Source organism: Littorina saxatilis, linkage group LG9 (genome assembly GCF_037325665.1).
Source record: "Littorina saxatilis isolate snail1 linkage group LG9, US_GU_Lsax_2.0, whole genome shotgun sequence".
NCBI lineage: Eukaryota > Metazoa > Mollusca > Gastropoda > Littorinimorpha > Littorinidae > Littorina > Littorina saxatilis.
In genome coordinates, this window is record NC_090253.1 from 60,305,232 (window position 1) to 60,322,457 (window position 17,226).

The 17,226-nt window shown below is 39.5% G+C and overlaps 1 protein-coding gene across 2 annotated transcripts in view; it reads right to left on the reverse strand.

The window, feature by feature from the left end:
- LOC138976682 (metalloprotease mig-17-like) overlaps nucleotides 1-14,561 on the reverse strand; it is a 64,114-nt gene extending 49,553 nt beyond the window's left edge. For both annotated transcript variants that reach the window (XM_070349558.1, XM_070349557.1), the window contains exon 1: nucleotides 14,416-14,561. In XM_070349558.1, the coding sequence (XP_070205659.1) occupies nucleotides 14,416-14,485 (70 nt within the window). In that variant the 5' untranslated portion in view covers nucleotides 14,486-14,561. The remainder of the gene's footprint in view (nucleotides 1-14,415) is intronic.
- Between the last annotated feature and the right edge of the window lie 2,665 nt (nucleotides 14,562-17,226).

Sequence of the window (17,226 nt, forward strand, 5' to 3'; positions counted from 1 at the left end):
TCTGTATTCTTTTTAACTTTCTCAGCTTGTTTTGAATAAAACATATTATATCTATATGTTTTTTGAATCAGGAAATAATTAAGAATAAGATCAAATCATTTTTGGATCGATTTCTTACATTTTAATCGTAGCACTAATTAACCTATTTTCGTTAATTGTGATCACATTTTAAAAGTAAACATAACATATGTATATATTTTTAGATTCAGAATTTGATGAAGGATACGATGCAATAAATTTTGAATCTGTTTGCGACAATTTCATTTTAATGACAACTTTAATGAGCCAACTCATTAATTGTTTTTTAAGCCTCCACTTTGAAATGCAATACCATAGTCCGGGCTTCGTCGAAGATTACTTGACCAAACTTTCAACCAATTTGGTTCAAATATGAGGGCGTGACAGTGCCGCCTCAAGTTTCACTAAATGCCGGATATGACGTCATCGAAGACATTTATCGGGAAAAAGAAAAAAAATGGTCTGGGGATATCCTACCCAGGAACTCTCATGTGAAGTTTTATGAAGATCGGTCCAAAAGTTTTCTGGGAACTGATCTATACACACACACACACACACATACACCACGACCCTCGTCTCGATTCCCCCTCTATGTTAAAACATTTAGTCAAAACTTGACTAAATGTAAAAAGAATAACAAGCAAACGATATGTACGTAAATATAAAATAATTGCGATTGCAACAAAGAGGAAAAGACACACAAATATATAAGAAAAGGTAAAAGAAAACACGGACAGAAGGCATTCAGATGAATTAAAAAAGTTAAACCTCTTCTAAAATCAGATTTTTTGTTTGTTTGTTTGCTTAACGCCCAGCCGACCACGAAGGGCCATATCAGGGCGGTGCTGCTTTGACATATAACGTGCGCCACACACAAGACAGAAGTCGCAGCACAGGCTTCATGTCTCACCCAGTCACATTATTCTGACACCGGACCAATCAGTCCTAGCACTAACCCCATAATGCCAGACGCCAGGCGGAGCAGCCACTAGATTGCCAATTTTAAAGTCTTAGGTATGACCCGGCCGGGGTTCGAACCCACGACCTCCCGATCACGGGGCGGACGCCTTACCACTTTAGGCCAACCGTGCCGGTTCTAAAATCAGATACACTAACAAAACAAAGGTACCTTCCTTTGTGTGCAAACAAAACTGTAAAGTACCACAGATCCGTCAAGGGACACACAGCTTTGTTCCGCTTGCACACATACTCACAGTCAATAGCAGACGAACTGCCAGTGCAGAGTTGAATTTGTATGTTTGCTGTATCGATGTAATTAGTGACACCTTTGTCAACCTACGAAATAAATTCAGCAAAACATCAACCAGCGTCATCCTGACCTCAGGTCAAAATGAGTTCGGCTCATTCTATCCCTGACAGGATGCCTTGGTTTTCCTTGTCTGGCGAGGAAATCGATTTTTTTACATATTTAGATCTTTTCGTAATGTGTTATGGATATAAGCAGATTCGCGATCGTCGATAATGATTTTTCATGGTGTTGTGTAATTTTTAAAATTACAAAGGAATTGATATGTAAGACAGTTTCAAGCGAGCTATTTTTCACGGCTGTATTTACTGTGCAAACAACTCTAAATATGGCAAAAGTGTCACGTGATAATCAACGTGGTTTCGGCGCTCGCTGGAGCAGACGATTTTTTCTGACAGTGATGCAACCATATATTACGGTCTCCTTCCGGCAGCAGTCCCAACATTTCGACTTGTTTTGACGTTTCAGCGTTCTTGTTTGTTATTGAATTAACCTTTAGAAGATGGCGAAAGACCACTCATTGTAAATAATATTCTCACAAAGAATAATAAAGAAAAGGCAGATGCGCTGGCAGAAGTCTTCGCAAAGGCCAGCCAGTCCAAAAACCTATCCGAAGAAAGACTAAAGCTGCGCACAGACGCTGAAAACCACTTTCCGAAGTTAGATGAAAATAATGACAATGTCACAAACAGCGTTTTTAAAATGAAAGAGTTAGTTAAATGTATTAAGCGGATTAAAAAAGTGAAAAAGGCAACAGGAGCTGACCCCATCTCATATACATTAATACGCCGCCTTCCACCCTCAATTTTGAATATATTATTACGTTTTTATAACGACTGCTGGGAAAACCAAGAATTACCAACAGCCTGAAAAGAAGCCCAAGTGATTGGTATTCCCAAACCAAACAAACCCAAATCCCTACCCGACAGTTATCGGCCCATAGCCCTTACCCCTCACCTAGGTAAGGTCTACGAACGATTGGTGAAGGCCAGAGTCGACTTTTACCTGGAAAAAAATAATATCATACCAACGTGCCAGGCGGGATTCAGGAAAAACCGCTCGTGCCAAGACCATTTTGTTAACGTTAAAGAACGTATTAAAAAAACATTAGCTCACCCAAAAGACACCCTACTAGGCACCTTTTATGACGTAAAGAAAGCTTTTGATACCGTGTGGCACGCTAAATTACTAGACAAATTACAACGTCTTGGCATGACAGGCCGCACCCTGCACTTTGTTAAGGCCTTTATTTCGAACAGAACCATTAATGTTAAAGTGGGCTCAGCTATCTCTGAGAAACACGTCCTAGACATGGGTGTGCCACAATGCTCAATCGTCGCCCCGACACTTTTTTTCCATCATGTTATATGATATAAACACAGTAAACGTGGGCGGGGCTACCGTCCTGCTTTACGCAGACGACCTCGCACTGCTAGACTCCAAAAGTCCTAGTAGACAAGGAAAAGCTGGCGTCGATATGACATCATACCAAAATGCAGTAAACAATCTGTGTCAGTATATGGTGGAAAATGGGTTTGAACTCTCACCAGAAAAGACAGTCTTCCTGGTAGTATCCAGAAGAAAGGTCTTTAAGAGGGTGTGCTCCATCAAAATAAATAACCAAGTCATAAAGCCCAGTACAACAGTAAAATTCCTGGGTGTAACCATCCACGATAGACTAATATGGACCCCCCACATGAATAATTTAATACAAAAAGCCTTGAAGGCAATAAATGTAATCAGGTTCCTCAAAACTAAACCGTGGGCAAACAGCCAAAAAAGTCTGACGCTGGTGGTGGGAGTCCTTGTCCGCTCGCGTCTCGCCTACGGACAGGAATCCTTCTTTTCAGCGTCTAAAACCATCCTCAAAAAACTGCAAACAACCGAAGTAAGGGCCTTGAAAATAGCATTAGATGTACCAAGATGGGCCTCTGTGAAAGCTACCTACAGAGAAGTGGGCTGGCTCACCCTCGACGAGGAACGTCTACTGCGGACAACCCAATATTTTATCAGACAGCAAAGATCCCCAAATAGTGTAGCACAGACCATAAACGATCTAATCAACGATTATAAAACGAAAACCTTCAACAATCGTTATACCCCTCAACTCCATGAGAAAGCCCTTCCAATTAAACATTATGCAGAAAATCTCCTCGACAACATAAACAAGCAGATAAAAGACATTGAACTTATCTTGGCCCCAATATACCCGCCGTGGTTATTAGAACCCCCCAACATCATCTCCAAAAGTAAATATAATCTCAAAAAAACCGATCACTTGTATTTGGCCACACTGGCAAAAGAAACAATAAACAAGAAATATAGCCACTTTTTAAAAGTATACAGAGACGGGTCGAAGCTGCCAGACGGCAGAGTGGGCTGTGCCTTTGTAATCCCAGAAGTAAAAATCGAAAAGTGTTATAAATTAAATAAAGGCATTTCAATTTTCTCAGCAGAACTATATGCTATCTTTATGGCAGTTTCATTTATTAACGATATGCCAGTCTCACCCGCAGGAGTGGTAATCTGTACAGATTCCAAATCTTCCCTAGAAGCCCTAGAAAATGGGACAAAAAACAGATCAAATATGCAACAAGAAATTTTATTTTTATGCAATCAAGTAATCTTACAAGGCACGGCCCTAGACCCAATATGGATTCCCTCGCATACTAACCTAAGAGGAAATGATCTCGCCGACACTGCAGCTAAGAAGGCTGCCCTTTCCTCCTCAACCGAAATTAATATTGGCTACTCCATCTCAGAATACCATAGCTTCCTAAACGCATTTTTACTTACAAAACTAAACAGCACACACAAGAACGACCCCATGAAATACATCAAAGGGGGCTTCTTTCCTAAACTCCCTCCAGCCCTATTACGCATTCTAAGAAGGGCCCGTACCAAAGGCCTCAATTGTTCCGTTTTCAAAAGAAACTGCGACTGTGGCAGCGAAATTACCATAGAGCACATGCACCTTCGTAAAATGTACTTCAAACTTAACCCGCTTTGCAACCCTGTATGATTATATGGACAAATATAACCTTCTGCCAATTCAACTCTTTAACCCGGACGATAAACACGGCCTCGACCATGTCTCGTTCTTCACAAAAGCAATCTACAACTCTGACATATCCTGTTGTTTTTAAAACTAAAACGCAATTGTTATTACTAGGCCCTTGTCATGGCTAAAAACTGACAAACCAGGTGCTACCACGACACCACCGATGAGGCCTTACCCCCCCCATCCATACCTAGCCAAGGGTTATAAAATGGCAGGCCACCACTTTTAAATAAAACAAACCTTCTTACCTAATAAATACACCTTTCAAAAACCAACCCTTTTACCCTAAAAGTACTTTTAGATGTCCGTGATATATGTACTCGGTGCCTCGCCGAGCTTTTAAGTTATTCCTGGCACAGGCACCCATGCCAGCTGCGCCATTGGCTGACGGCCGGGGCGTAGGCGGAGTGCCTGGCTTGCCAGTAAATGTAGATATACATATTTGGCACCCGTTTAATGAACCAAAAGAAGAAATGGTTCTACCAAAAAAATAGATGCTTTCACCAAAAGAAAAGATGGCTTGAGTGACAAAGAATTAAAGTACAAAAAAAAATTGATCCGCCAAAAGAATTGCTGTCTGAACAAAAAATAAAATAAACTGGCAAAAGCAAATATACTCAGGCAAAAGAAAATATAATCAGGCAAAAGATTGACTACTTCAGGCAAAAGAAAATATAGTTTCAACAAAAGAAATGGATAGTCATTCTCCAACACAGTGAAACACAGTGTGAGTGGTGGTCATTGTTTTGACTCACTGATTTCGCTTAAGCAGAGGTGATTTGTGATCACAAATTCAGCTGAATCAAGCAAGGACACAGATTCTGTCAGTTGAAAATGGAGTTTGAAGGTGGAGAGATGGATTTTGAGAGGATCGATCCAGTGAGATTTGATAATGATACGTCGGAGTCTGACAGTGAGCCACCAGCTACAAGACGACGGGGAATTGGAAAGCAGTGGACCAAAGACCGAGAATTCACCGAAGAAAAGGTTGAATCATCGTTCTGGGCTGACTTCGAGGAGTATGCCACATGTCGGAGGTCGGTGTGGAAGATTACGATCGACGAAAACAATCAGTTTTTCTGCAACTGTCCGGAGTTCCTCAAGTGCTACGTGTGTCATCATTCCATGGGCATGGAGATTCGTCTGGAGGTGACCAACCCCCCCTGCCCAGGCCAAGACCATACCAATTAGTGGGGCTCCTATGTTGCAAAATCATTCAAATCATGCAACAAACACCAAATTAAGCAAATATGAAGAGTTTTATGTGCTTAACAAAACCTGATACAGAGCCATCGCAAAAAATAAAAAAATGGGTAGTTTTTAAAAAAAATTTCAAAATGGCCGCCAGTGTAAACGGTTGGGTATGTTAGGCATATTTCACTTCATGTGATTAACAGCAAATTTGGCGTAAATGGACATTTGCTTTTGCTTAACAAAACCTGATACAGAGCCACCGTGAAAAAATTAAGAAATCAGTAGTTTTTTTACAATTTTCAAAATGGCCGCCATTAAAAGGGTATTTAGGCATTTTTGATGCTACAAGACATTCTCTTGCAATAGAAACTAACACAAACACATTTTTAAACAAACCAATACATGTATTATTGGTGCAGAGAATGATTGGACGGTGTGGGTGGCAGGGTTGAAGAATTTGTGGATTACCTAAACTGTGCAAAAATAAATATATTGCACCAATTTTCATACCAAAACGAAAACATTCATTCCTGTGCTGTTATATTCAATGTATGCTATTGAGGGCACTCAACTTGGCTAACTGGAACACTTTTAAGATAAAAGGTGGCCTTTACATGGGTTATTTGACCGCCGCCCAAATAAGGGTACCCCCAAAATAAAACTGATAAAAATGTAATGTATCAACTCAAAAGTCGACTAAAATTCATAATCGCTGTATTTCGAAAACGTTGTTTGTTCTCATGTGTTTACACAACTAGCACATTCCGGCAAGTGTCTATACTCAAAAGAAACTTTGGCAGTACTTGAAACAACCATCTGTCATATATACATGCGAAGTCAAAAATATGTGGGATGTAAGTCAACAAACCTGTGGCAGTTTTTAAAATATTATTTCGTGAAGATTTGAAAGTGTACTCAAACGGTTGAACTACGCCTCGTGCGTAGACACACATTCCTGAAAGTTTCAACGCAACCCACTTGGTCATTGCTAAAATACATGGATTTTAGTTGACTTGGGTATCCCTCAAATTTGACACATAAACATCTCATCCGTGAGATCGACACATACATCAGTAGGTACAATGGCACAACACTAGAAATATGCAAGATGGCGAAATAAAACAACCTGTTCTGGATGGATAATCAAGTTGACTTTCTCTTCGTATACAACAGTGACCCAGTTGTGACTCAGGAATTGTCGTCGGCTTTTTAAAAGGTACCCGAAGTTTTTGTCACATCTCTTTGTCACGTCAAGGGTATCCTTATTTTGACGGCGTAAATGATGATGTTAAAAAAAAATGTGCCAGATAGCGAAGATGCGAGCCTTTAATGGCATAGACAGTTTGAATAAAATGACACAGGAATAAAAGTTTGAGTTGGGGTATGAAAATGGGTGCAATAATATTTTTGCACAGTTTAGATGCTGACAGTTTTCACAGGCATGCAAGCACATTTGCAGAGAGCTGTGCTCTGCAGTCCTTCTTAGCAGCATTTGCAGCGTTTTGTTGTACAGCTCTTCTTGCAGGCACACCTCATGAGTTCTCGGCACACGCTGGATACCTCTTGAAAGCTCGTCCAGAATGACTCCCACTTTCCAGCCTTGAACTGCCAGCCCACAGAGTTTGGAAGTCTAATAAGTAGATGGCTCTTCTCAATCTCATGTCCTGCAGCAGCACCTCACTTGTAAGGGGATTATGGTCAATTTGGCAGCTCTATTTACTGAAGAGGTACCGTCTAGCACTGTTTACACCCAGTACGTTGCTGGTTTTGTCCTACAAATGTACACCAAAAAGCTCTTGTGCTGCCCTGTCAGTGGTACTCAGCTTACAAAGAGGAGCAGACAACCTGAAGAAAGTTTGAGTGACGTCTTCAAATGCTTGCCATACTTCCCAAGCCTTCTGATTCCCCAATACCATTGAAGAACGACATAGTGTCACAGCCTGTAAGGCTATGCAAAATGGGCAGACAGGGTGACTTCTCTTGGCCAATGGCTTTGGCAATGTGGCGATGCACTTCACGAGCAGAAAAAAACGCAACACAGCTGGAATGAGAAGCAGACTGTCTGGCCTCCTCTACATCCATGGTGCAGGAAATCAGCCTGGGGTACCCTTCACACAAAAAATGAAAAGTGACATTTTTATTTGAATGTATTTGAATAATGTTTACTATCTCAGAGAGTCGGTCAAAGCCGGGTTAGCAAGTCTTCACACAACAGACCAAAATGAAAGAAAATTGTATTTCATGAATTCGTATAATTCTTACTGTTTCAGGTTAAAAAATAAACAAACACAGTTTCCAGTGACCCAACTGATTCTGGAATCTTTCTGACCGCTACATTTATTCGCTTCAAACAGTCGCTAACAGAATGTTGACCATAGTGAGGGTTCGTACGTTAAACCCATCAAATTCACAGAGGTCGCTTACAAATGATGTGCAAACATGTTCCAATTAATACAAATAAAAAAATCTTACTGTTAAGATGTATTAGGTAACAAACCTTGATACAGTAGTACTAGTGAAATCGGCTCCCTTCTGTGGCACCGGAATAAATGCAGAACGCTTGTTCCCAGGAACCGGCATGTGGTGTAACTCTTGTATATTATATCCTGTAAAAATAAAATTCACACCAATGCACGGTCAACTTAAAATAAGCAAAAGGATGAGAAACAAGCAACAAACCAAAATTGTAAAACTCAAAGAGCGGTACCTCTTCATTTTTCAAAACCACTTATCTCATTTGATTAGCATACACTGTATGCTTTTGTCTGTTACCTACCGTCTTTGAAAGTTTGATCACAACACTGTAAAGACATGGGGAGTGGAGTGTTTTTATCTCCAGCTGGTCATCCTACTATCTGGCCTACCCTCACTCAGTTTTTGACTCTACCCCTCCCCACCTTATGGAAGTCCTTAACGTAGGCAGGACTAATCATTTATCATACCATGAACAATCTCTTTCTCCTCGCCTTTTATTCAAAGTTCGTTTAATCTGTTTAAAATCACCAGCGTGGCGATCATGATTTCCTTACTTGTAATCAACAGATAGATCTAGATCTATCAGCATCACAATCCAGCTGATGAGCTATTGCAAGATTACTCTGCATTTCAGCGCTTCACCCGATGAATAACAGACCCCAGGGGAGAATTAAACAGTAAAATGATGTGACATTGGTGAATGGATGCGTATTCTTGAAAACTTACCTTCAGAAACGTTGTTTTCGCTCAAATCAAAACACGCAATGTTGCGGAGGCCGCCATCTTGAATTTTCATGCTGCGGATATATAAAATTCTAAAAACGATCAAATTAAATACCAAAACACAAAAATACCCATAAGAGTATTTATGTCATGCGTGTGTTATCAGCAGACAACTTCTGGTGCATGGTAAACCATTGAATTTTACATTTGCTGAGTTGGGAATATTTACTGCTGAGCGCTTTTGGTACGAATTTCGTCTGCTGTAGATGCAGCCTTTTATTCCCTATCAAAGACAAAATAAACGATTTCTGAAGTGGCTCTGTATCTGAAATCCCTTAAATAATTATAAGGAACAATACCACAAAGTATGATGTTTGTTGCAAGATGTGAATGATTTATGAGTGCGTCTGCAACATACGAGCCCCACTAAATTGGTCAGAAGCGAAAGCGCGGGCGCCCAAAGCTGTCGAGACCAGCGCTTATCAGGCAGTGAACACACGGATCTTGACTGCTCTTTACACTGATTTTATCATTTTCATTTAACTTTCTTTGGACGTACAATTATGATATGGAGTGACACTATTTTGTCTCTGAAAGTACACTAACCTTTATATTTTTTGCTGACAGTAGCTATTTTGTTGTTGAAATAATTCGGTTTTTTGTTGAGAATTCTTTTGCAAGTCTCATTTCTTTTTTTGGTAGAATCAATCGGTTTTTTGCTAGAAGCATCTATTTTGTGGGTGGAAACATCCGATGTTTTGTTGGAATATCTTTTGCTAACTAAGCAATTCTTTTGGTGAAAGCATCTATTCTTTTGGTGATTTAATTTATTGCCTACATATTTGTGTGTATGAATGTTCGTTGTGTCACTGTGGCATAGCCTTTTAAAATGTAAATATAACAAGACGTGCGTACTGTATATACTGGTTCTTATTTTCTCTCTGTATAAAGCTGGATCAACTTTTTTAACCTTTGGTTTTGTAAAGTGGATCTGAAATTTGTATCTCTTTAAAAAGCATTCTTTTTCGAAATAAACGTTTTCTTTTAAACAAAAAACAAACCCTACCCCAAAAACGCTTTTGAAGACAATATACACAGAAACGAAGAAACGAACCGAAATCTTTTAATAAACTTTTATCACCACTCTTACCCGCTCCGACATCCCCCCTCCCTCGCTCCTTCCCTCCCTCTCCCCCCTCCTAACACATTACCTATATTCATGTCCCTAATAGATATTAGTATTTGTGAGGACGTAAAGGACCCCCATAGTATAGTATAGAAGATGGCATCAAAACAGGACGATTGCGGCCCCTGAAAAGAACGACACCTCGACTAAATAAATATTCTCGACAAAGGAATTATATGTTTTCAGGCAAAAAAAAGTTTGGTTGTAGCTGTTACTATTTTCTGTAGACGTTCAGGGGCAGAGCTTTTGTGAATGAGATTTTTGGAGATGTTTGCGGTCTCCGGTCCACTGTAACATAGTCCTCCAGTAAAATCAAAATTTGTTGGTGCATGCTTGGGAATGAATGGCCTTTCTAAAACGATAATTGGTTGCAACATAACTAGCATCACAACAAAATCTACACACAAAAAAACAACTACTTGCTCATATTTTTATCCCGGTATCTTCAAAAGGGAATGTTAAAAGTGTCTGACGCTTTGAAACACGGAAAATACAAATTATGCATGAAGCAGAATTGTGTTGAAAGTGACCCAGTTGCCGCTAACTTTACCACATGGCCCTCCGCCGCCTACCACCTTTTACGTAATTCTCCTGGTTCCATCGATGGTTGGTTTGGTTTTTGGGTTTTAATGTCCCTTCAGCAGATGCTAGCTGCTATTCGAGACCGATGCAGTTATTTTCTTTTTCACTTCACATGGCAAGTTCTACGTTTTAGACTATTTACATTCAGATCTATCACTGTAAAAGAAGGTTCTAAAAATTAATCACTATCACTTCTGGTACTTCAAATCTTGTAAAAAATCTTGATCTCTTTTAAAAAGTTAAAAATCTTGTCCGGGGGAACATCCCGGAGGTTCCATCGATGATAAAAGCTTGGGATTCAACGACACTAGGTATTGCACTGATGTGCTCGTGTGAACCTCCCATTCATCGAACGTGCCCCAACTTACATACAACCTAAAAGGCATCTAATGCAGCAGTTACATTATTTGTTGAATCGTCTTTGAACAGGATAAATATTAGGACCCTCTGTCAACTGGGCACACATCTTTGCCCTAATCTTTTTTTTCTCGCGTTTCTGTTTGTGTCAATACATGTTTTAAAAACACAGGCAACTATATTCCAATGACGTGCGGCATGTTTTAATGCAGAACTTGTATTACGGTATCTTGAAAGCGCCTGACTTGATACAGGGACATTAAAACTTCTGACTGAAGCAGGACTTCTTTGAAAAAATCAAGATGCCGCTATAATTATGTCGAATAACCCAAAGCTGCCTATCAGCTTAAGCGAGCACAAATCTCAACCCCTATATCCCTGCTGCTACCACGATAGCCCAACGAACAGCGTATAACTCGGGCAATCAAATACACACATTCTTTTCAAGGTTACAACATCGACCACTTAGACCTTACACACAAGTACCAAAGATTAAGGATTGTGCTTATGTCAAGATATTATGTATATTGACAGGGTGCTGAAAAATGTACCGTTTGAAAAGAGAAAATACAATATACGAATGCTGAAAAAGTTCGTCTATATCTATAGAATAAACGTGAAATCGTTTTGTTTGCATTAGGAGGAAAGTCTCTTTCAAAGCGTGATTCAAATCAAAATGTGCTTACAGGAACTTTCGTGTGTAACTTGTATGAAATAGAACCAGCTTAATTGTCCGTCGCGATATAACCTTGAATGGTTGAAAACGACGTTAAACACCAAGTAAAGAAAGAAAGAAAGCTTAATTGTGACGTCTTTTGGTTGAGGCAACTTCACAGAATATCCAATGCGTTTTATAACCGTCAAAATCGTACTATGACTAATCGTATAACATGAAAAGGTACATGTAAAGAGTAGCGAAGGCGTAAACAAATCTCTTCAATGAAGAGTAAACCTGTTAAACCCGTTCAGGAATATGTTAGACGTACTGGACGCTTTGCACATAATTATTAGACAAACACATAGGCCTAACCTCTCTCTCTCTCTTGCTGAATACTTATCCCCAATATTGTAAGTAGTACTAAATTGGGATTCTATTTTTGTGTTCATCTCTCGGATTGTTGTTGCATATTATGTATCTTTTCATTTGCTCACTTATTTTTTTATTTAAAATTTGTTTGAAGACACCCAACCCCCATAAGCCGGATGCTTGTTGTTGATGTCATATTTGTATTTATCCTACATACGTGAGAGAGACACCCGTGAGATAATAATCGTTCAAACCACACGTGTGTGTATCATGTAAATGAGGTCATGTCAAGAAAGTCTGGCAGGGACCTGTTTTTCCACTGCTTTTGATGCCAAAGTCACCGAGACAAACGTCATTATAGACCAAAAAAATTGCGCTCGCTAATTACCTACGATGAATTTTGAGAACTAACACGTCACGCCACACTTTCAGAGTGACGTTTCTTTGCTTTGACGTAATATATTGCACGAGGCTTTAGAAGAGATCGAGGTTCCAAAACAAGCGTCTTCAAGTTAGCTGCCTCGACTGCAGGACATTTTCAGTAAAATACACGTGAGTACAGTATGTAGGATAAACAGAATACTACATGGCTTGCTGTGTCGTACCAGATTTACACTCGTTGCTTTTTCAAATAGTGAACAGCTCGCTTTCGCTCGCAGTTCAATATAAAAATAAAAAAACTCGTGTAAATCTGGTACGACACAGCAAGCCATGTAGTATTCTCTATTTACATTTTACGTCTTGCTAGTGGAGAATTCGAAGCCGTTCGCTGGTACTCATTTTTGGACCCTATTAATACACAAATAAAGTTGCCGTGCAGAGATTTACCACGCACACATAGTGCAAAGTCATCAACAAAATAGAGATGACTCAGTTCCTTGAAGCACTGTCTTTACTATGTTATTGATTTTGAAGTTGAACTGTAAAAAATCGATTGCTAAGAAATCCTTCTGGTAGAGTCTTTTCAGCAACAAGTAATAGAAGAAGCCGATTCTGAGAATAGTTAGATAGTTGTTGCTTTTTGTGTCCAGCGGACCATATAGGCCAAATCAGGACCCCACAAGTTTAACATTACACAAATTTAAATTAAACCAATTTAAAAAAAAAAGAATTCTGAGAATGCAAGGCGAGCAAGAGAAGAATGAGTCATTGGAGAGTGTCAAGTTTCTTGAAGATCTGCTTATAGAGATGAGAAGTCCAACGAATTTGGGACGACAAAAGAGGATGGGACAACATTCAACGCCGGCACCACTCTGTGCATATTGCAGCTGTTATCTGAGAGTGTCGATGTCCACCATGTGAAAAGCGTCATGGACAGTGTAGTTGAAATCTGCGGCAAGAAATTGACCACTCTACCTTCTCTTCGTACCAGAAAAGAGACGACTTAGACTTTCTTACAGACACATTGAAGGGGGTCTGTCAGGCACTAGGAACACAACTCTACAGTCTGCCCGAAACAAGGAAACCTGGGGACACTTTATGAAGGTTTTGGCGTTAGTGATGCAGAGAACAAAGAATGAGTGTTAGGATTCCGGTACAGTCGAAGCCACTTATAAGAAACATCGCTTACAAAATTTCCTCGGATATAGGAATGAAACTCAATTTAGATTTACATTTTTTGCAATGTTCAATGTGATCCAGACTGACTAGAAGGCCTAGACATGCACCTGAATGGAAATTTAGTGTGTTCAAATTTCTCCTTCGTATGTTGTTAAATTACTGTGCAGAATAACTGCAACACTTGAACTTTAAGCAAGTGTTCCCTTCAACTGCCTATTACTGTTTGCATACATATTACATATTACCAGGAGTTCGGTATATTCAGGTGACCTTATTTTCGTTTCTGTAAGAAAGGCGGAATAGTGATTGAATTGTATAAAGGTCGTAGTTTGGTTAGTTGTATAAATCCTGGAATCTCTGTATATAGAGCAAAAGGGTCATTTGTGTTATATTATTTTGATTATGGGCCAATACGAGACCACTAAGTCACCAACCTCAGTATTCCTTGACAGCAACACAGAGGGAAAATGAAAAGGGGATAAAACACAGAAAAAAATCAGGAAAGGAAAAAGAAAACACAAACACAAGTCATTTGGAAGTACGAAAGAAAGGTTTTAACAGATGATTTGATAAATTAAGGTACATGTACCTTCCTTTCTTTGCAAACGAAAATATAAACTACCACAGATCCGTTCAGGGGAGGGGGGTGTGAGAGCTTAATTCCGCTTGCACACACACCAAAACTCAATAGCAGACGTATTCCCAGTGCAGAGTTGAATTTGTATTTTTGCTGTATCGTTTTTATAGATGACACCTATGCGAATCTGCGAAATTAATTCAGCAAAACAAATGCAGGAAGTGTTAAGAATGTAGATTTGCAGTATATGTCCAAGAAGAAGGATGCTGTTATCCTATGTAAAAGCCTGGATGATCTTTGGTGATTTACAAGGACGTTTACACGGAAAAGAAGGTATCTCAAAAGACGAGAAATGATTACATAAATCAACAATACAATAACTTCGTACCTGAAGCACGACCAAGGTTGTAGAGAAGCAGTACTGCATACGGAAACACTGAAAACATGCACCTATACATGGTCGTCTGAAGTAATGCCTGAATAAACCGGTGACCGGTTTCGTAGTGGCAATATCACCGCACGGGCGATGTTTTTATAGGCCCAATAACAATGACTTAAGTTCCAGAAAAACACACCCCTTTGAGTGAAACGTGATGTCATTGTGGTGGTTGGCCCATTAATAGCATATGACCTCAGTGTACTCTTGAATTCGTGTGTTGCATGGGACACTTGCCAGTCTACAAATATAAATGTTCCAACTCCGACTTGTAACGATATCTAACATTGTCATCATTCCTTACGAGTTTTCATTCACAAGCACCTGGGAAATAAATCTCATGTTCCCAATGCAATAAATCCCCGGTTATCATAGTTGCAGGAAGCAGGTTATACATGGATAATCAAAAGCAAACCCATTAGAAACGCTCGGGGATTCTTCGGCTCTTTTCATTGGCTTTTCCCCAGACCTAACAGACGACACGACACTGCTTTGCAAAGTTCCAAAAACGAACTGGCAAAAGTAAACAAAAAACAAAACTACTTCATGAAAGGTCATACATTCTTCACAAACAAATGAAACCTAGCGATATGTTTTGTCTTCTTACAAAGTCATGGAGTGCGTGTATCTGTGTTTCGATACACAGACGTTCGGAGAAACACAAACGTCAAGTTCAAGTCAAACCAATTGACCCCTGACACACACATTTTGACCCGTGCACAAGACATTATATCGATAAACGAAGCGCAAATCAAATATAATAATAAAAGCAAAGAAAATAGCAACAAGATATGCAAACATCTAACAAAGCCGAGCAAGCAGAATGACAGGTCTAATGAAAAACAAAGAGGCACTGAGTCGGAAACAAGATCGCGATTCTTTCCTTCGCTGCACGAAGCAAATCTTCTGTGACCTTTGACCCAACGTAGCTTCTCCATTCGATCACTAAGCTTAATATTTACAAATGAAAGCCGAGGGGGTGGAATACCGAGATGAACCTACAGAACTGTGCATCCTCAAACCTGACATATTCATCCCAACATTTTATGAACTCAAAAACATAGAACGTTGCTTTCACACGCCAGCTTTGATTGCCAGTGGTTATCAAAACGGAACTCGTGTTTCATAGCATGGCTCCCTGTGTTGATTGTGCACTTATTTTCTCACTACCAAAAAGATGACAAAAACGCTGTTTGGTGGTTTGTTGTCAGACCGACAAAAAAGCTGGTCTGTCAACAACCCATCAAACATCCTATAATATTATGTAGAAGTACAGGCGTATGACACACTTCACACAATACAGGCATAATCAAAATAAGTTATTGCACTTATGTACAGTATGTATTGTTTCAACACGTTTATTTGAGCACATGCTCAGACAAGATAAGACCCACAACAAGCCAGACAAATCGTTCAAATAATTTTATTTTTGGCTTCAAAACCCACTGAGAGAGTTTACCGCATTAAACATTGTATTTTGACTAAGCGCAATGCCGTCAAAATACCGAGACAATGGGTCGAGCCGTTACTGAAATGTGTTTTTTACATTTAGTCAAGTTTTGACTAAATGTTTTAACATAGAGGGGGAATCGAGACGAGGGTCGTGGTGTATGTGTGTGTGTGTATGTGTGTGTGTGTGTGTGTGTGTGTGTCTGTGCGTGTGTGTGTAGAGCGATTCAGAGTAAACTACTGGACCAATCTTTATGAAATTTTATGAGAGTTCCTGGGTATGATATCCCCAGATATTTTTTTCATTTTTTGGATAAATGTCTTTGATGACGTCATATCCGGCTTTTTGTAAAAGTTGAGGCGGCACTGTCACACCCTCATTTTTTAATAAAATTGATTGAAATTTTGGCCAAGCAATTTTCGACGAAGGCCAGACTTTGGTATTGCATTTCAGCTTGGAGGCTTAAAAATTAATTCATGACTTTGGTCATTAAAAATCTGAAAATTGTAATTACAATTATTTTTTTATAAAATGATCCAAAATTACGTTCCTCTTATTTTTCATCATTTTCTGATTCCAAAAACATAAACGTGATATTGACTTTGACACCATAAAATATTTCAGTCAGTATGTGGAAAAAAGTAGTCCATCTGTAAACTCTGAATATGCAGATGACCTCTATAAATTATTCAATTGTACTCTGAAATCAAAGACAATGACCAATGACAGTTGAGATCGAGACTCGGTTGTGATGGATAATTCATATGGTTGCGATGGATAATTCAGAATAATCACCTCCTCAGCTAACAGAGACAAAGAGGCAGGTCATGGGATAAATGTATATATGTGTCTCCCCAGGTATATATTTGTGTGTGGTGTATGTGAGTGGTGTATATACGGTGGACGCCGCTTAATAAAACCGCGGTTAATAGAGCCAGCCGCTTATAAAAGCCGATTTCAGACGGTCCGGATTTATCACTATATCTTATGTACAGGGTGACCCAAAATAAAGAGTACCCAAACAAAACGTCATAAATTGAACAAAAATAAAGCAATCTTCATAAAATTTATTTACACACACAAGTAGCCTCTGCATGATTTGCACAGAAAAGTTTAGCGTTCCAGCTTGTCTTTCAGGAAAGTTATACTCATTCTACAGAACATGCTCCAAATGGCCTCCCCCGGATTTAAATCCCCCAAATTTCTATCTTTGGGGGTTCCTGAAAGACAACGTCTACAGGAACAACCCACAGACACTCACAGAACTCAAGAGAGCCATCACAACAACCATTCGCGGAATCTCGCAACAGAGT